Source organism: Drosophila simulans, chromosome 2L (assembly GCF_016746395.2).
Source record: "Drosophila simulans strain w501 chromosome 2L, Prin_Dsim_3.1, whole genome shotgun sequence".
NCBI classification, from domain to species: Eukaryota; Metazoa; Arthropoda; class Insecta; order Diptera; family Drosophilidae; genus Drosophila; species Drosophila simulans.
The window spans coordinates 2,778,706-2,800,293 of record NC_052520.2 but is presented as its reverse complement, the minus strand read 5'-3'; the positions used below and the strand labels follow the sequence as shown (position 1 = coordinate 2,800,293).

General features: G+C 39.0%; 1 protein-coding gene across 8 annotated transcripts; it reads left to right on the top strand.

Moving 5' to 3' along the window:
- The first annotated feature begins 396 nt into the window (after window positions 1-396).
- Window positions 397-21,460, top strand: LOC6730771 (synaptotagmin 1). Of its 8 annotated transcripts, none has more exons than XM_016179126.3 (11): window positions 398-499; window positions 1,555-1,905; window positions 6,485-6,745; window positions 6,806-7,065; window positions 7,129-7,218; window positions 7,700-7,894; window positions 8,018-8,194; window positions 13,135-13,243; window positions 14,644-14,777; window positions 17,057-17,289; window positions 17,486-21,460. In XM_016179126.3, the coding sequence occupies exons 3-10, from the start codon at window positions 6,505-6,507 to the stop codon at window positions 17,261-17,263; spliced, it is 1,413 nt and encodes a 470-aa protein (XP_016023180.1). In that variant the 5' UTR covers window positions 398-499; window positions 1,555-1,905; window positions 6,485-6,504; the 3' UTR covers window positions 17,264-17,289; window positions 17,486-21,460. The 8 variants fall into 8 exon arrangements, with proteins under 8 accessions (XP_016023187.1, XP_016023180.1, XP_016023185.1 ...); XM_016179131.3 differs by having other exon boundaries at window positions 13,129-13,243; XM_016179130.3 differs by having other exon boundaries at window positions 7,123-7,218.
- The last annotated feature ends 128 nt before the right edge of the window (window positions 21,461-21,588 follow it).

Sequence of the window (21,588 nt, the reverse complement as noted above, 5' to 3'; positions counted from 1 at the left end):
AGGTTCTGAAGGAGCTTTCATTTTTACATGTGATTCCCAGTCAGATGTTTACGTCCTTTGGGAAAATTTTGAGAGAGAGCCTTTCTAAATAGTAGGGTTTAGCACGGACTCGAGAAGATCCTTTTAAAAATATGTATAAAGCTACTAGACATGAGATACTCTAGTAATTGTACAACTTTCACTTATGAAGGACGAATTTTATGGTAGTCCGCATATTATGATGCTCCTTTGCATATCCTAATCGTAGGGGCTCAGACATGTCCAACTGGCCTAGACCCTTCCCCTCCGAGATTTCCGCTGGCCAAAAGCTCCCCACGGTGGACACCGCCCCGCTCACCCGCTGGCCGAGCAGCCAAAATCGATGCCCCAACCGGTTCGCTCTCGCGTTTTGGCGAGTGGCCCAAGCTTTTCAGCGCTGCTCCTGGAGCGTGTGGGCCAAAACGCGAATGAACATCGACCGTGGAAGTTGACTGCTGAAGTACAAAGCGCTAGGCTGAAGGTGAATGGGATAGAAAAATTCTAGAGGCTCATAAAAAGTGGCAATGCCCATGGAAAATCGTACAAAAATGTGCTGAAAAAATTATGAAAATTAAACAGAATTGGTTAAAAGCAAAGCAAAGTGTTGAAAGTGTTTTCCCATTTGTTATATAAATGAAAAGGCCATCGAAAGCCCCAAAATGTATAGTGCGCGTGTGTATGTGTGTGTGGTGTGGGTGCGTGTATGCGAATGTGTGTGTGCGAGTGTTTAGCACGCGCTGACAAAAAAGGAGAACATTTTTTGTGTATCAGAATTTTTTGCAGCCAATGTCGAGAAAAAATGGCAGCTACGCAAGAAAATTTTAATTGAATATTCCAGTGTGCAATGCGAAGATGAAAGAAGCGCTGAAAAATGGGCTATCATTGAAAGTGAAAACGCATGTGAGCCACTTGCGGGGATATTGATTTTTCCCACCCGACTATTGTGGTGCTGTCGAAAGTCAGTCGAAAGCCAGGATTAAAAAGCATATCAATGTGAATTCGAGACATCCGAAAACAGTCCTTCAACGCCCTATAATTAAATAATAAAAAATTCAAATTAAAAAGAGATTTTTAACTATCAACTTGAAGTGTCTGAGTGCGAGAGAAAGAGGAAAGCTCAATTTAAGTCAAAAGAGGCCCTGAAAAGGACGAAAGAAATGGCACTAAGAAAATCTCTATCCTGAATTTGCTTTCTTCGAGGAAAAAGCGAATTTGCCAACCTCCCACTCTCTCTCTCTCTATTTGTCTCTCTCTTTGCCCACTCACCAACACGCACACACATGCTCTTTTGGGCAAGGAGACACAACACACAGACACACACACACACACAAAGCCGAGTTCGCTCTATCAATATTTACGCACACCATTGTATTTTCATATTACGTATACGCTGCGTATCTCTCCCACTCTCTCACTCACGCTCTCTCTGTATCTCTCTATCTCCCTCTCTCTCCGCTGACATCCTTCGTACTGCAAAATATATGCAAATAAATCTAAATAAATTGAATTAATTTCATTACAAATTATCCAACAAAGTATACGAAATTCATGTGAGACTAGCGAGCCGCGGCCTCACTAGCCAAAGCCAGCCACAAAAAACCAAAAACATAAATCAGGCAGCAGCAGCAGCTCACACATACATCGACAAGCGCCAGGATCCGCATCACCATATCCTTCCTGCCAAATAGTCGCCACTGCTGCCGCCCCTCCCCGCTCCCCTCGCAGGAGTCACGCTTCGTTAAACGCTGCTCAAAACCCATCATCCAACTAATAAAGCGGACGATAAACAAGCGCATTAAGTACCGAGGCGACCGAGCTATTAACGCTAGTCTGGATCCCGATTGCTGATTGGAAAGGAGAAACATTGGCAGCATTTCTGATTAGGGGGTGAGTGTTGGTATTTACAAAAACGTAGCACACTTTTTGGGGCAGCCCATTGAGTAAATGGAGAAAAATACATAACTAAAGGGTTGCGGCAGCTAAAGTGGATGAAAAACACTAAAGCTATTTGAGGAAATTCGATTGTTTATTATTCTAAAATTTATTAATTAAGATACAAATATCTCCCAAGGTTAACTTTCAAATTTAATTAGATTAATATTTAAATAATCAATTTAATTAATACAAGAATTCACAAGAAATTGCAGGAATTTCCTTTTCATTAAACCCTAAAGGTCGAAAATACTTTGCGTTTATTAACTTGATTAATTGCCAGACTGGCAAATCCTCTGCCCAGTGCCACACATCACTTATTCATCGTGTCCTTTCTTATCTTCGTCTAATAAGAACTAAACCTGATTTAGTCCTGCTCTTCGCTAATTAGCTTTGGACAGCCCGAAGTTGGGCCGCAATTCCTAGGGGGCAGGCTATTAAGGGCATTGCCGAAGCATAGCAATAAAAATGCTGCAGACAAGCTCGGGAGTCCGCACATAATTGCCAATAATCAAGTTGGCCCGAACGGCCGCGTACTTTTGACCCTTTGCGGCCCGAAAATCCTTTTGTGTGAAATTCGAGAATATGAATGAAATGTTTAGGATTTTGAAAACATCGAGACGGATTGTTCAATGAAAGCGAAAAGCATAATGATGTGGAAAATTGGTTTTCTCCGCCAGGCATTCTTCTGTCCTGAGGCAACGTCGTGCTCCAACGTCTAGCTTGATTTTCCCTTCATATTCATTTCTTTTTTTATTTCCCTTGCCATTTTCCGAGTTTTTATTTTGTTGCCTTCTCTGGGTTATGTGCGCAGTAAGGAGAGCGGAAACAGAAAGAGAAAGAGAGAGAGAGAGCTGTGGGCATGTGTGGCTTTTCCGCTTTTCCATCCTTCCGCTCCCATGGTTTTCCACTCTCCGGCTCGCCAAAAAGTTTAACCGTTTCCCCATTCGGGAGCTTCGAGAGCCTCCTGGCCATTTTCTACTCGATTCGCCCGTATTACGTGCGTGGGTTCCACAGATGTTGCCATAGATCCGAATCCGAATCCGAACCCGAATCGGATTGCGATTCTGGTAGCGAGCTCCATTTGCGGAGCAGCTCGCTGGCGGGTTTGTTTGGACCCGGTAATGGGTAATGACTGCCTGTCCATCCATCCCATGTTAATTTGTTTTGACAGCTTGATTGTCAGACCGGCGGAAAACTCTATTTTTACTCGCAGTATCCTTTTACCCACTTATCTTATCGCCATGCGAGCCCCGTGCTAATCTAAAATGCCCAGCCAATTGCCGATATCTGTGCTCCACTTTGTGTCACTGCAATGCACCACCCACCAGACCACCAACCCACGCACCCTTATCAGCTTTTTCTGCACCACCGCCCACAATTTATGAAAAAGCAGCAGACAACTGCCTATTTATAGGTCCTTCGCCAAAGGTCAAATCGTAGCAATTATTACTAGGAAAGCACAGATACTCCTATCGTCCCTGATTGGAGCTCCGAACTGAGCTTTGAATAATTTAGTAGGGTCTTCGACATGAAAGTTCTCTTCAAAATGAGTAAGTTCATCAAAAGTTGAGTCGGAAGAAGAAGTGGTAATTGAATTTTACAATGTTAAGTGGAACTACTTCAAGGAAAACAGGAGCTTATCTTTAGGATATTACCCCATTTAATTTCAATTACAATACTTTTGCGAGACTGGCCTTAAAAAGCAGCACTTACTTCATGGTTATGGCACTTTTGACAGTTACTGGAAATGTTTTGCCATCAATCGAGTGTTCAACAATGAACTCACTGACCACTCAAGAGTCTTACTACCAATAACAAATACTGGAAGCAGCTGTTTTGGCCCTAAATGTAATTTAGATTTTAGCACGAAACGAAGTCGTTTTGGACTGCGTAGTTTGTTATTTAGCTGCCACTTCTTTGGGGCCCAGACAAGTGGGCACCGCAAAATAACCAGCACACCCATACGCCCCATTGACCCGTGAGCAAAAAAAAAAAAAAAAACTGAGTGCCACGAAAAGCTGGCAGAATGACAAAAATGTGGCAACTGGCGCATACAATATTTGTGACCTTCTTGTGCCTTCCTGGAAATCACAGTAGCTGCACATCTTGCTCCTATTAATGTTAAGGTATTTTTCTTGCGGGTTTTTTTTGCACTCATGCCAGGAAACATAATTCAGCTCAAGATTTTTTGGTGCATTAATAAAATATGAATAACAAAGTGCTCCACCTTTGGGTGATTGCCATTTTCCGGGCCACATTCGGGAGGTGTTTCTCATTGTTGCGTGCACATTTATTATGGATGAGTCTTCTGGAGGGCAGGAAGCCCTTGTTTATCCATTTTATTTGTCTGCCACTGGGCTGCAACGCAATTTGTCAGGGGATCACACGGAAATCGTGACATCTCCCAGCTTTCCACTTTTTGCTGCCACATGGCTGGTTTTCCCCTTCTCCACCTCAAGGAGTCATTTCCAGGCAGCTTCTGTGCCACACAACTTGTCCTAGATTCATTTAAATTTATTGATTTCTCGGGAATTTTCCTTTTCGGCCTTAAGTGGCCAAGAGGCGTGGTCCCTCATTCTATAAAGTAAAATAAGTTAGCTCCTTTAAAAGTAGAACACCATTTTAAAATTATAATGAGCATGTTCAAATTATGATGTTTATCAATTATGCACTCTTAAATGATTTACAGAGAAATTGTCAGTCTTAAGTTTAATCTTCACAAAATTCAAGATGAGCAGCAAAAACTCATTGAAGAAAGCGATAAGCGGAGAAAAGAGACAGTTGTTTATTATTCATTTGCAAAATTGGTGAAAAGTAAACAATTTCATTAAATTGCTGATAAGAACGTGTATATATATTAGTCTAGCAGAGGTACTTTTCTTTAGTCGCTCTATTTTAACTGTGAGTTATAGACATCAAATAATTAAGTGATGTGCTAAGTATACAGGTACAAATTAAATATACGAAAAACATGTTCGCAATTTTAGCTTAATTCCATCGATTTTAAATATGCTTTTTTCGACCCAAAACCGAATTAAATCGCAAATTGCGTTTGCCTAGAAGGCAATTAACCCGCATAACTTAATTTCGCACATTATTCATGCAAATTGTATTTGCAGCCCGCCCACAAAATAAACTTTATGTTGAGCAAACACTGAGTTTGCATCTAAATTTTCCACGCGCCTGGCATCCACAACATTTGAATTTTAAGCATATTTATGGGGCCAAATAAACAAAGCTGCCTTCAGGCTTTTCATTTAAGCGGCTCTCCGAGTTTTTTTCCGAGTTTTCCGAGTTCTTTTTCCATTGGTGTGCGTTAGCGTGTTTCATGGATGTATGGTATGGATGTCCTTTGACGTCATTTGCAAAGTAAACAAGAGAAGAGCCATAGGAGAAGCAGCGCTTTCCAGTCATTTTGGCTCTAAATTGCTCTTACACCAGTTTGCTTTTCTTTCTTCTGGCTGAGAGGATAAGTGGTTTTGGTGACATATTAATTTATCTTTGGCTCAGGATGCCTTATGAAAACAATGAGATGCAAACAAAAGGTGAAAACAATGGTTAGCGGACTTGGAATATCATTTAACATAAAATCAATTTGAAGTGGGAGTAACTTAACGACAATAGATTTCTCGTGAATAAATTTCATATTCTGTTCAGATTACAGTGAACAAATAATATTCCAATGAAATTCGACTTTTAGTATTCCTTCGGCTGACATGTGTCGTTCAACTTTTGATGGATTACCCAAATTGCAGTCCTTAAATGAAAGCAGAAATTGCCAATCAGCGAGGCATAAGTACCCGCGTATATTTTCCACTGGGGGAACCCCCAAGAACCCAAAGTCCCGGGAGTCCGTCCCTGCAACAATGGCAGTTCAGGGTCAAAGGATGTCTGACAAAATGAAAAGAGGAGCCGAGCACCCAACTCAAGCAGCCATCCGCCGTCCATAATTAATACGGCTCAAGTTGTTAAAGTAAACGAAATGAAGTAAAATGCGGAAAATTCAAAACGAGGGACTACAAAGCAGCTGTAGAACAGAACCAGCAGCTCGGTGTTAATATTAATGAATTCAATTAAAGGAGAAAGGGGGCGAAATGGGGAAAAAACTGAGCAAAATCGTAAGGGGGGATCCCAGCCGTTCAAAGCGTTTTGCGTGGGTGCCATTGTGGAAACACACATATATATGTGGATGGGTGGCTGGTTGGGTGGCTTTGGGAGAGAGTGCGTGCCCTTGGTGGCTAAGGATAAGCACTTTTACTTGATGCGTTTGCCACTGCCACCACCAACCAACCAACCAACCAACCAACCACCCAGCTACCCAACAGCCCGTTTTAGATGACGCCGTCAGCGCATTTCTAGTGTTTCAAGGATGCGAGTGTGGGAGAACTTGCTAACGACTTTTGTGGGATTTCTTTGTGGCCACACTCGAGTTCAGCGCTATTTTTGAGCCGGCGACAGCCTGGAAATTAAACACACACACATCATTAATATCCATTTACGTTCGGCGACTCATTAAATTTGCACTTTGCAGCAACAACACAGCAAAACAAAATGCCGCCAAATGCAAAATCGGAAACGGACGCAAAACCGGAAGCGGAACCAGCGCCAGCGTCCGAGCCGGCAGCGGAACTGGAGTCCGTGGACCAGAAGCTGGAAGAAACACATCACTCCAAATTCCGTGAGGTGGACAGGCAGGAGCAGGAGGTGCTCGCCGAGAAGGCGGCGGAAGCGGCCAGTCAAAGAATCGCACAGGTGGAATCAACAACACGGAGTGCAACCACAGAGGCTCAGGGTGAGTCCAATCGGAATGATGTATTTAAGCAACATACTTATTTAGTTATTATCCGTGCAGAATCCACCACCACCTCAGTGCCGGTGATCAAAAAGATCGAGCATGTCGGCGAAGTGGTCACCGAGGTGATCGCGGAGCGCACGGGGCTGCCCACATGGGGCGTGGTGGCCATCATCATACTCGTGTTCCTGGTCGTCTTTGGTATAATCTTCTTCTGTGTGCGGAGATTCCTGAAGAAGCGAAGAACCAAAGATGGAAAGGGTAAGAAGGGTGTCGACATGAAGTCGGTACAGTTGTTGGGATCGGCGTACAAGGAGAAAGTAAGTGTCTGACGCGCCATCAAATCTTAGTAGTTATTGGGTTCTGGTATGTCATAGGTTCAGCCTGATATGGAGGAACTCACCGAAAATGCCGAGGAGGGTGACGAGGAGGACAAGCAGAGCGAGCAGAAGCTGGGGCGCCTCAACTTCAAGGTAGGTCTCCCAATTCCCAATCCCCGAACTCCCCAGGACCCAACCACACAGCAAGCCTAATCCCCAGCATACGAAACTAACCAAACGTAACTCAGATAGGTGTTCCATAAGTGTGGGCAGAGTTGATGTTCTAGACACGGGGAACACACTCACAGATATAAACTCAATGAATACTGTAACCACTTCCTTTATAATGTTTCATGTACACTGAACAAAATTCCGTTTCCACTGGGTCATATTCTTGGGCAAATTAAATTGGGTTTTAATAGCTAGATTCAATATCCAAAATCCCGAAATTTTACCATTCAGCGGGGAATCTTTCCTTGTGTGAAACCCACTCAATTAGATCTTGGCACCACATTGACATATTAAACAAACATATCCTTTTGCCACTGTACTAATATATAACTTTCCATTGTCTCTTTTTGGTCAAAAACCAAAAACCCCTGTTGTTGCCGCCTTTCGAATCTCTCTCTTTTAGCTGGAATATGATTTCAACTCCAACAGTTTGGCCGTGACGGTGATCCAAGCCGAGGAACTTCCCGCCCTGGATATGGGCGGTACCTCGGATCCCTATGTCAAGGTGTACTTGCTGCCCGACAAGAAGAAGAAGTTCGAGACCAAGGTGCACCGCAAGACACTGAGTCCGGTCTTCAACGAGACGTTCACCTTCAAGGTGAGATTGACTACTTTTTAAACAAGTGCCGAAAAGAATATCCCTTTTAAGGAATTTTCTTAGAGAGTTCGATTGTTATTCAGATTTACAGAAGGATATCATCATATTATCATTATGTTACAGAGTTTGCCCTACGCCGATGCCATGAACAAGACGCTCGTGTTTGCCATTTTCGACTTCGATCGCTTCTCGAAGCACGACCAGATCGGCGAGGTGAAGGTGCCGCTGTGCACCATCGACCTGGCGCAGACCATCGAGGAGTGGCGCGACCTGGTCAGCGTTGAAGGAGAGGGCGGACAGGTATGTAGAGCTGGGCCGGGGTCCACGCCGGGGTCACCAGTACTATCCAAGCTATCCGTAACTCTCTCTCTGTCTATATACTCGTACTATATACAACTCGATGTGCCTCTAAGTGTGTTTTTATCCAACTCAAGAACATCAGTTGAGATCTGTCTTTCGTACTCTTATGATTCGAACCTTATGATTTCTTATGCGTTCGTTAGTAATGCTCTGAGTTTTTGGAGCCGAAAGCAGGCCGACACTGAAATCGTGTGATATTTGTTGACTTCTGTTCTGTAATCTCGAACACCTACTTACTATATAGTACGATGATTGTGTTTTGTGTGTATTTTGCATTCGAACTTCAGCCACGACCAAAAAATATGAAAATACAGCAGAAAGCAATCCAAGCATTTTCGACACCCACTGATATTTGTTTTTAAGTCAACGAACCCATCCCCGAGCCCCCCCAGAAGTACTTTTAAGGGCAGGGAACAAAGACAATTACAGTGAAAACTTTCCAAAACAGATACAATATCAACAAAACAATGAAAACTTCGTGGAACAGACAAGCAAAAGTTGTTCGAGTCTCAAACGAAACTTTTTACACACCCAGTTCAAAATGCAAATATAAATAAATCAAAGAAATTATCTTACCATTTAAATAATAAGCAATACTCAACAAAGAAAACCAACAGCAAGCGGGGGAAAATCAAATGGCAATGGGCCTTTGATTTTTCCCCACGCGCCTTGATATTTTTTTTTTATTTTCATTGAAAGCCCTCAAACGACACCAACAACTATTACAAAAAAATAAAACTCTAAATTTCTCTTTCTCCAATTCCCCCCTCTGAAACAAACCAAAAAATTGATTTCGAAACATATAAACTCTTGTTTTCTTGAACTTTTGTAGAAGGTAAATACAAAAACATGCTTTCAATTCTTACTTAACCCAAAAACCAAAACCGAGAATCCTCCAACACCTTTGCATACACCATATGAGTTTATGATTTCCCCTTTACATATATAACCTGTGAACTGTCGCTCTTGTACACAAAAGCCGTCTACTACGATTATGATAACCAATGCATCCAACCACAACTAACCAAGCGAATCTTCAATAGCCATTTCCCACGATAATCAATCAATTTGGTCTTGAGCGATTGTTCTGTGACTTTTCTCTGTCTCTTCTATATTTCCTATACGATATATCCAATAACTATACTGTTGCGTCTGCATACTTTCTCGCATCATTAATATTGTAGTTGAATTTTTGTATTAATATAAGCGATTTATCTATGTTTGGGCTGTCTTGTTTGCAACCGAGTAATCAAAATGACAAATGTTTTCACATTTCCATATGCAAATGATCACACTGCAATATTAATTTGTTGAGAAAACCTGTGGCATAAGAAAAGCTAAAGTAAATCAGCATGGTTGACTGATTTCTCCCGCCCGCCCCCCAACTTCGAACCTTCTCCATTTCCCCACAACTTTTCGCCCGGCTTCGGGCCAATTATCCTTTGCCACTTATTGACCATGCTGATCGAATTGTTTAGTTGCTGAATCTTCTCCCCAAAACGACACTAATCACACATTTTTTGTTTGCACTTGGATTGGAACAATTAAACGTCAAAAATACCGAAAACTTTTGCATATCTTTCTTACAGTAGTAACCAACTTTTGCACCCCAGTTATTTGCATAAAGTCTGTCAAACTTTTACTATCCAAACATACCCGAAACTCACACGCTCTCTTTTTCTCTGTTAAACTCACAAACTCAAACACACACACACACTAAAACGCACAGAAGAAATTCTCTGAAGTAACAAACGATAAGTTATATAAATAAATGAAAATGTTGTAAAATATTTGCATTGATTACATTGAATTGGTCAGATGATGGAATGAATGCTCTAAAAATCTCTCACACAAAAACACACACAAAGCCATGTACAGATACTCACACACAATTCAACAAACACGCACACAGATACAAGATAAAAGATACAATTTCAGAGATGGAAAACAGCTTTAATTTTTCGCCTGTGAATGCCAGAAAACAAATGGTATTGTCTGATCAAATCTTTTCGGAAACCGAAAGTGAAAGGCAATTGCTGGATTTTAATGAAATATTTTTACTAGACAAGGTTTCCGATCTATTATCCATAATACCAGGAATTGCTTAGTTCTTTTATTTTCTTTTTATTTCACTGACATTATTATTTATTTTCCAATATTTAGGTGGTCTTGCGAGAAGTCAACATCTAAGCCAAGTTAAATCCAGCGAATGCCTAAGCCTGGCCCAATACCATTATGCCAAGAAAATAGGCATAAGCTTTATTACCAGACTAATACTGTAACTTTTCCTACTATGAATATTACAACTTACCTACAGTTAGTTTAGAAACACTGCAAATATACCATTCTGAACAATTTTTACTCTACTGCATGCCTTTCCTTTTGCTTACGACTTTATACCGATATATAACTCACACTAAGTATTAGAAATCCACACGAAAACATTGAACACGGACATGCGACCATTGATTGGTTACAGAACTATACGAAATTTGCAAAAACCACATTGAAACTTATCAAAATTCTACTGGAAATGGAATTCAATGATTTTTAATACGCTCTTCATTTTTCTCTTTAATTATTTTTGAACGTATCGCTAAAAAAACCAAAAAAAAAAAAAAAACAAATCAAAAACAAATCCAAATCTGTAATCACAAAATTCGAAAACTCGAAATTTCCAAACTGTACTCGAAATTTTTGACTCATGCCATGGGGAAATCAATCCGAAACCTGAAACATGCCCAAAAATCCATGTAAGTATACGATCGAAGGAACGAAGATTCATAATTATCGTTATTTGCTTTGGTTGTTGTCGTCATAAATGTGTTCAAAGTTCTGTTCGTTGTGTTTGTGTTCTAATTCTGTTCGAGCTGCCAAATTAATCGTATAATCCAAATCGAGAGCCAATCAATCCATTGGAGCAGTCGAAGAACGAATTGCATATTATATACATACATACGTAAAAACGCTTATTTAAGTCTTAACTTTTGTGTTTAGCTCTCTGTCGCTGTCTCGCCCGATGTGTGTGTACTGTACTTATGTTTTGAGTTGCATAACTTGATTGTGTACTGTAATGTGTAAGCAGAGCTTCGATGACAGTCAAATACAAAAAACAATGCTCAATAATCTTGTTTTCCAATTTCGATATTTTGTTCGATTACCTTCGATTACTTTCGGTTTCGATTATGGACCTTTTTGTTTCCATGAGACATTCACCAAACATTTAACAAAGAATATTTCGAAAGGCACCCAAAAAAATCACAAATGATAACTGAACTTGAATCGAATTCAGAGAATCAAAATATTTAAGTCCCTAGAAAGTGGCGGTAAGTGACTCCGATTTAAAAAACTCTATCAATTCTCTATAACGCTCGCTCGCTCGCTCTCTGTCTCTGTCTCGCTCGCTCGCTCTCTGTCTCTGTCTTGAAACTTTTTTAACTAATCCAAATAACACACAACCACACTTCCCATAGCTAAGCATTTATAGTTCAACAAATACAGTTTCGTTTTCCCGGGTTAGTTTGGCCCTTGGAGAAGTGATCGAGGAATTGGCATCGGATTGGTTTGTGCTATAACACCCAGAAATCGAAGTAAAATCTATATCCCACCACTGCAAGCGGTTCGAACCAGCCTAGGGTCCTATATGTGTTATAACTATTAGCCGTACTGCGTAACTAGATAGATTTTTCATTTGTAATATATACATATATATAATTATCATGTACATTTTAAACTTCTTATTCATTTCGATGTTCCTCCAAAAACGAGTCCTACTAGAGCTAGTCTCTGAAATGTACATACAAATCGGTTCAACTATGCCTGATTTCAACTTCTTATCTCTTATCTCTCTGTCTCTGTATTTTTCTATTCTCAGTAGTTTTTTAAGAACATTTTTGAAAACCAACATATTTTTGCATTTTGTGCAGTCGGTTTTGAGCTGGGTGTTTTCATAAAACAAACATGAAGTCAAGAAAATAGAACATATTAGATATAACATACTACTCAGAAGTGAAACTGTAAGTTTTGGTAAAGTTATCAATACAAAACGGAGAAGACACAAGCCTCTAAAAAACAAAAAAAAAACACTTGAACAATATCAACGAGTTTACTTTCAGTTGAGTACTTTGCATTGGTTTCTTTAGTTTTTCTTTGGATATACTCTTTCCCCTGAAAAACATCTCAATAGGTTTATACTTACACTTAACAAAATCGAAGCTCTAAGACGTGCAGTAAATGTTTGATGTACTTATTTGTGGCGTTTTCGTTTTATGTCAATAAGATATAATTAAGAACTAAAGTTCTCGTAAAAAAAACCGTACTATTCACCCCACCCCGAAAAACCCATTAACTTGAACTTATCCGAGTGTATTTGATTTGCCCCACTTTCCACGTGTATAATCGAATATTCTTGGTTATTCTATATATACTTGTTACTTTGCAACCGTATATCTCGATTAAAGCTTAGTTCGTCGTTTGTTTAACCGATATATATCATTGGGTGGCTAAAAACAAAATAACTAAGTGAAATCTCCACATAAAAAAAATAATTTCCAAACCATATGTGGCTCACTTTCCCATCCTTGGCACCATTTTCGAAAAGCATAAAAACTGAGTTTTAACTGCTGGTTAATTTAAAGCCATTGCTGGGCCAAGTAGATGAAACCATATATATTGCAGAAGTATTTATAATACTCGGGCGACCCAAACCCTATATAAATATTAACCCCTATATACTTTGAAATGGATATGTATATGTAATCGTACCAATAGAGTCTGTGTGACATGTTGTTTGATGCAAGACCACTGAATCGCACGATCGAACCCCACTAACCCATTTCCGTTTCCGTTCCATTTCTCCGGATATCGCCAAACAGGAAAAGCTGGGAGACATCTGCTTCTCGCTGCGCTACGTGCCGACCGCCGGAAAACTAACCGTCGTCATCCTGGAGGCCAAGAACTTGAAGAAGATGGACGTGGGCGGACTGTCTGGTAATGTGGCGTTATACCAAATCGTGGGCGGGGCCGATCGGGGTCCTGAGATGAGATTTTGTTGGACCTGCGACGGTCCTGTCCGCGACTTTGTTGCTTTCTGTGTTTGTAATTTTAGCTAAGTGTGTGACGTACGTTGTTCGTTTTATTTTCGGTTTTGTGGCATACTTTTACTTTAATTTACAATATATATATATATATACTCGTACTAACTTCTTCAGACGTGGCAAACGGCAAGGCAACGTTTGCTGTTGTAACGAAAAAGAAACTAACAAAAAAGCGAAATCTATGAGAGCAAAGAGATACTACTTTTATTCAAACTAATTTTTGCCAACTACTTTTCTACTATCAATTAGCGCCAACTTATCAACTTGCATATCTTACCGTATTTAGCCCAATTCGCGTACGCTAAAATATCAATTTTATCATTAATCAGTGGATATATTTGTGCTGCGGCAGCGTTTCCATCCCGAAATATTCGCACAGTTTTCTCCTATGCCTGGCAAACCAATAGAAAACCAAATTCGACTTTAAGCTCTATGCCAACCAATCCAATCAAATGGCCAAAATCGCTTGCTTAGCTTCACTTTTGCATGTAATCTGTACAATTTTTTTGTAACTCAAACACTCGACATCATTTCGGGTCCAGATGCCAGATGCTGAATGAAAAGCGTTGCCGCCGAATATATCCAAACCAATTTAAAGTTCTTCTAGGCTTTTACAAACAACAGAACATTTTCCAGTGTGTTTTTTTAAATGCTCCAACAATAATCGGTTACAAGTAATTCGCGTTACGAAGCGGATGAGTTATTCGTATAAATTATAATTTGAAGCAATGCCTTGAGTTTAACAGGTTGCTGAGTTCCAAAATGTTCAACTATGGTACAATCAGTGATTGATGTGAACTTTAAATGATTTTCAAAAAGCCAGCAAGCCAAAGCAAAAATTACACTTTCAGTTGTGTTCCAAAAAATCTGCGAGAATTTGAAAACAATTCGAAAAGTATCAAAAGGTATGAAGTTGGAAAATATTCACTGCATACACTTGAGTACTTTTTTGAGTGGATTCAAATCATTGGATATTTTTGTGGCGCCCAACGTTTTTTATTAATACGTATTGACGTTTTTATTTTTTTAAACATTTACACTTTGGCCTGTTTCTTGTTTTCTTGTTCGACTTTTAATTTGTTTTTGTGTTTGCAAAGTAAAAATTGATCTACTCTATATATAACAAGTACATAATTATTCAATGTTTTTGGTGTACATTACTTATATGTGTGTAAAGCAAAAGATACAAAAAATCAGATATGATGTGTTAATCAGATATTTGTGAAAATTTTACTTTGTTATAAAACGAAAATGTTTTCTTTTTCTTTCTTTCAATTCTTTCCAATATTATAGATCCATATGTGAAAATTGCAATCATGCAAAATGGCAAACGTTTGAAAAAGAAGAAGACAAGTATCAAAAAATGCACCCTCAACCCTTACTATAATGAGTCGTTCTCATTTGAAGTACCATTTGAACAAATACAAGTATGCGAGAATGTATTATACTATCCTATAAATACCACAACTACTACTACTCCACTACTATACTACTACTGCCTACTGCCTATACAAACTACCTACTACTACTACTACTACCTACTACTATTACTGTTACTACTGTTACTGTCCTCTTCTGAACTATCTACCAATGAAACCAAACCAAACCGAGTTTTGAGTACCCAACCTCCCTCTAAACACACACTAGCCTACTTACGTGCAATCGTTGTTGTTAATTATACTACATATATACCGTATATATATATCCATATATTGAATACTTGTATTCCGAAACAAGCGACAACAACACCAAACTCTGAACCAAACAACCGAACACTCTTAGAGACCAATCTTCGTATTACCCATAAAGATATCTAAACTTCCCCCAAAAACTAACTTAATCAATCTTTGTGTTCTATAAGACCTATCAAAAACCCCCTAAAAACAAAAAACAAAAAGTATTCAATGTTAAATGTTGTAATTTTAACCAAAATTTGTTCGAGCTTCTTTTATGTTTGATAATCCCCGATTTACTATTGTAAATATGCAAAACGGAAACTGAAAGCCCAACAAATTTAGCCAATGTTTTAGTTTGTTGCCTTTGTTTGTGTAGTCTTTGAAAAATTTTTGTGGAATCTGATTTCTGTTCTGAACTTGAGTTTTAACCAGCCTCGATGTGTGCTTAGCCCAGCTGATTTGGTTTATGTTTTAGTTGTTAAATGTGTAATGATCGATTTGAAGACAATCTGGCAAGCGGTAAAGCAATGACAATCAGGCATGCCTAGTGGCTTAGGAATCCGTAAGCTCCGGCAATCTAGTTGCCCCAATCCACACACCGTCTTAGACGACATTTTGAATGGAGAGCAAGCCGTAGTGTGCCCGCTTCGCTCGCAACCGAGCAAAAAGCAGCCAAGCAGAAAAGCATAAGCATAAAGCATAAAGCATTAGCGTCCAAGCAGTCGAGCAGAAAAGCATAAACGCAAGAATGCAGCCAAGCACGAGCCTACACACACTACGCTCACTCCAGAGAACTACAGTGAATACAACCTAATACAAATTCGAATACCAACTTAAACTACTCTTTCCATAATACAAACTATCGCAAACTCCTATACCAGCGGCGTCAATAATGCACCACGCAGCAACCAAATCGCAGTGGGTACATTATTTTGACACTGTCTTCTGATTTGAATATCGAATACCAATCGCACCACAACAGCTACAGTACAAATACAGTTTACACAGAATAAATACCCAAATGCCAACACAGAGAAGTATAGCGTATCACCATGAATACCAATCATACCAATCAAACCAACATATAGCCAAGCGATCTGGAAACTGGGAGAACTCTGTTACGGTTACGTTACGTGTGCTAGTCGAAGAGTTAGCCCCTGTCTATAAGTAGGACCCCATGCCATGACCAATTACCAAAGAACGACGAATGGGATTGAATATTATACATTTTCGTTTACACGTATTTAATGAACATTTTTCTTTTTGCCACAGCTTAAGTGTCTGCTATCAAGTATCGAGAAAAGTAATTTGTTCATTAGTCCCCGAGGTTAAAGGTGGCGAGATAACATATATATTCTCGTCCCTACATGAATCCGAATCTGCCGACATCTTCATATGCTTCTCACCTTACGCAATCCAAAAGCTTTTAGGAATTTCTTGAGTTTCGTTACCAACATTTATTATTTTAAGCTACTCATTCTTAGCCTTAGACATTTGCATGATCTGCTTGTTAATTCACAATCAAAAATATGAACACCATAAGGGAATACTACTCCACAGCAAGCAAATTCCTTGTCGAAGGAGCTTTTTGTAATGCTTGAACGCCCTTAGATGTTGAACCCAAATCGAATATATGTACCACAACCAAAGTGCTTGTGCAAACTGGAAGTATTCCACCCGACGATCTCCACGATTAAACCTAGCGTGCACTATAACTAATATACAGCACTCAAAAGCCGAAAATATTCCACGTAGTGCCGAAAACCTCTGTCTATAACCTGCTTCCCAGTACAGCATTGTTGTAGTGTCTGCCTGTTAGCGAACAACAGTTCCCACTTCAATCCCCCAAAAAAACAACTTGAAACCCAAACAGAACACGTATATCGAAATACCGAAAAGTTCTTCAACTCAAAAGCGAAGCCCACTCCCGTTCAAAAGAGATATAGACCGAATCGAAAGTAGCCGCACCCAGAATACCCCTACTAATGCCGTTCCTTTCCTTGAACCCTCTTCCCTCCAATCGCGCACAGAAAATCTGTCTCGTTGTGACCGTCGTGGACTACGATCGTATTGGCACCTCCGAACCCATCGGCCGCTGCATACTTGGCTGCATGGGCACCGGAACCGAGCTGCGTCACTGGTCGGACATGTTGGCCTCGCCCCGCCGGCCCATCGCCCAGTGGCACACCCTCAAGGATCCCGAGGAGACCGACGAGATCCTGAAGAACATGAAGTAAGGCGGCAACATGGATAACCAATGCAGGTGAGTGATATAAAACAGAAAAGTAACAACCTAGGTGTCTAAAAGTATGCAACAATAATTTGTAAGTGGATTAGCCTTTCACTGCATACTTGCAGACACCTTAAAGGGTGATTTCTAACCACTGGGGTCTCGAAACCTCAACTTCCAACCCATGAACTCAAGAACTAACCTCTCCACTCGATCTCATCGTTGACAGACTTACAGCACATCTATCAAACGTATAAATGTAACCAAAGAACACGTACGCGAACCGTCAGACATTGAAATCGAATGCATCATCATCAGCTACAAAACGATCCTCCTCACCCGAAACGACAAGCAACAATCAGCGAAATATCGTAGTTAATGCAAAAATTGTTCATCTATGCAGTTATCTCAACATAAACATACTGGAACACACAAAATGCCGATTAAGTAATACCATAGGTGTCTAAGTTATATCTCATTGGTTGAACAGCAAAGCGAAGTGAAAGCTATGAAATCCTATATAGAAAGCAATGTGCAATGTGTCCCTTTCACTGGCCGGAATCCCAAATAGTTCGATCGATTTTACATATAATCATAATCACACATGAATTCATTCCGAGATCTATGAATTTGTTGTTGTCCCTGATTGAGAGTTTCCAAACTATGAAATTTACGAGTATGTTCTTATTAAATGCAAAACTCTATATACTCAAACTATTTAACGGATGACCGCGAGAGTATGATTTTTAAAGGTTAAGTTTACTTTCGTTTTTAACTTAGTGCAATGATTAAAGGGATCTTTCCGGTTTTAAATTTGTTTTTCAATCGTTGAAGGATTACTAGTGAATAATATTACTGACTAATGAATATATAAACAAACAAGCAAACAAGAACGTAAAGGCAACTTAAACTGTTATGTAAATTATTTATTATGTTTAAATTATTGAGCATTGCGTACTTAACTGTGTAAGTATTAATCTATGTGTGTGTTTAAACGAAGTGAACATGGCAGACATATTAACAAGAGGACGGAAGGGAAATCATAAAATATATATTATATATAAATATTATGTATAACGACCTAACAGAATCAGACGAATAAGTAGAGGGGAAACCAAACAAACCGAAAACCAAAAGCAAATAACAAAAGTTAAACTTTGAAGCGTGATTTCAACGGAATATATCATCAGTTTAAACTTAAAGAAAATATCGAACATTTTGCACAATGGATCAGATTGGAATATTAATTTAGTTCGAACGCCTTGGTTTACGATAACTTAGTAGAGATATGGCTCAGTTTGGGAAAGGTTTCCATTTCCGATAAGTTTTTCCCTCGGTTAGCTTTGAATTTTCGTTCCAGTTCAGATTTTTCGTTCGGTAGCTTCTTCTTCTCGAATATTAAGGTTTCTACTACTATCTATGAGTCGTTTTACTCGTTTCCGACCTTACCACATTCCCTGATTTAGAAATCATATTAGGACCTAATGAAAATATACATACTAACTAAATGATTATGGCAAAATGTTAAAACAGAAAAAGAAATATTAAGAACAATAATAGTTATTACTATTTATATTATATTCAAGTATATGACATCTAAACAATATACATTTATATAAACTTGTGCTCCTTGCTGCACAAGCCTACTAAGAATTTGGGATTTTTAATATGGAAAAGCGGCGGCAGCAAAAACTTCTACCTACCTAAAACACAAACTAGCTAATTAAGCTAACTAACCGCTCGAGAGCCGAGCATTCCAATATAATCCGATATTGAAATCGAAATTGAAATCGAAATTGAAATCGAAATCGAAATCGAATTCGAGACGAAGGATTAACAGTGAGCCATGATTTTCTGATTTTTTCCATATTGAAAGTAAATGAAATTCAACTAATACATTAGATGTTTTTGTCCTGTAAATGGTATATTATAATGATAATGATAAAGATAAAGCGTAGTTAGGGATCTGTGTATCCCCTGTACACCCACTTACACAGTTGTAGTTATGTTCACTGAAGCAGAAGAGTTATGCGTAGGCGTACACAAAGAACAAAGAATGCAAACTTACAAATCGAGAAAATACCAAAAATATTTATGTAATATAATTCATCTAAATTTAACAAATCGACGTGGACGCCAGGAAGAACAAGTTATGCAACTTATTACGAGTATTGTTCAATAAAAATAAATAACTTTGCTTTTCCAAATAATTACTGTAAATTATCTCAAGCCCAAAAACAGCAAAATAAGACACAGATACCAAACTCACACACACCCACACACACATATGTATTATGTATTAAACAAATGGTAAATTACTAACAAAAATCGAAGCCTAACCACAACAGCAACAAAATGAAACAAGAAAAAGACAACAAACTATATATACTTGCATATTAAACAAATTATATGAAATTATATAAAATGATGTTGATTATTGATTTAAATTAAAACTGAGAAAGTGAATAAAACAAATTATATATACACCTATATATAAATATTAAACAAAACAAAAGCAGAACTTTCATTTGTGTTTTCCTTTTAGTTGGTATAACTAATTACGCATAATACGAACACAGCGTTACACTGAGCGAAACGAAGTGCAAGTGTTAGCCCAAAAAGACATGTACATACACACCAAACAGCACACACCACACACCACACACCACACATGAAAACACCCACGAACTGACCAAAAGCAAGTCGAACACATGAATGTACTATATTATATATTGTATTATTTTCGAAAACGTTCTCAAAGCAAGCAGAATGCAACGCATAGCCCATCACGAAAGCACAAATCAGTAGAGAAAGGAAGTTAAAGTAAATAAGATACTAAAATAGGCCAGAGATTAATAACGAAAACAAAAACAAATGGAAAAACAATATAAGTAGCAGTCCATGTACTTTTATTTCCTAGATATGTATGTATGTAATTTATATTCGAGGTAAATCAGGCATTATGCATTTAGCAACCACCAGACAAGAGCATAAACCGCATCTAGGACTCACTATCGAGGCAGATCAAAAGATCAGGATCGATCATCCTAACCTTCACCATAGCCACAGCCCGATTCCACTGGGCTCATCCGAGAGATACTTCGCGGAATCGGGCTAGTATACATATAGAGCGCACCTGAGGGAACGATCGAATAGCAAGTAAAGATACAAAGATACAAGATATAGAAATATGCGTTATAGGTTGAACAGACCCAAGATATAGGACAATGTTTGATGTTGATATGAGTTAATCTGGCCACCTAGCGTGCGCATTATATGCATAGATACGAACATGCATACATACATACATAGTGCAGAAGACAGGCCCTCTGATAGGATCGTTTTATATACCCAGGGATCGGAGGAGAGGAGCAGAGGAGCAGAGGAGGGCAGCCACATTATACATAACCATCGACAGCACGGCATAGTATGAACACAGCATACGGCATATACATACATACTACATAGGTATCCACATAACCGAGCGATATGCATACATACATATACACCTGGACATAAGGTCCACGAGTACTTTTCCCAGGAGCTATCCATCCTTCGGTTCAGATCCACACGCTATATACCTACATACATATATACCTATACATATATACCTACACGTACAGAAACTCATCCAGCACTTACACTCGCGGATATCATTTTATGACTCTTTCCGGAGTTTCGTTGTTTACGATAAACTGTTTATAGCTGTTTTTGAATTTTAAATAAATTATATTTACTATATGGCGAAACAAAGAGTAACACTAAAGCAAACCCATATATGATAGTAATATGTATATGTTTTAAATACTATTACCAAACGAATCTTAAATTGAGGCTCTGCAAGCAGCGATTTGCAAGCTAATGAAGAATATTACTGAATAAACTGCATATATATATACACACTAATGTGCAACTGTATTGCAAGACAAGCATAGCATTTTATTTCCGAGGCAAAAGAATTTAACAAAACACACACACCCCCACACACTCCGGTGAACTCTGACCCCTGTGCACGGCTGTCTGGAATCGCAGGTGAGCCGAAGGGATCCCAGAATTCGCCACAACCGTACTACCCCCTACAAAAGAAAAAAGAAAACCCCAAGACAAAAGAAACCGCCACAGATAGAAGATCTATGTAAAACACTAGCGATGTGAACGACACAGAGGAATGTTTATAAACAATAAACAAATGTTTGAAAACTAACAGCGTGCCTTTATTTCTGGGCTGCTCGGACTTTATCGCTTTAAGCAAAACTTACAAGGAACAACTAAGGATGGCTGAATAGCAGTTTTCTGGATTTATTTGCTTAAAATAAGTAGTCACACTTTATA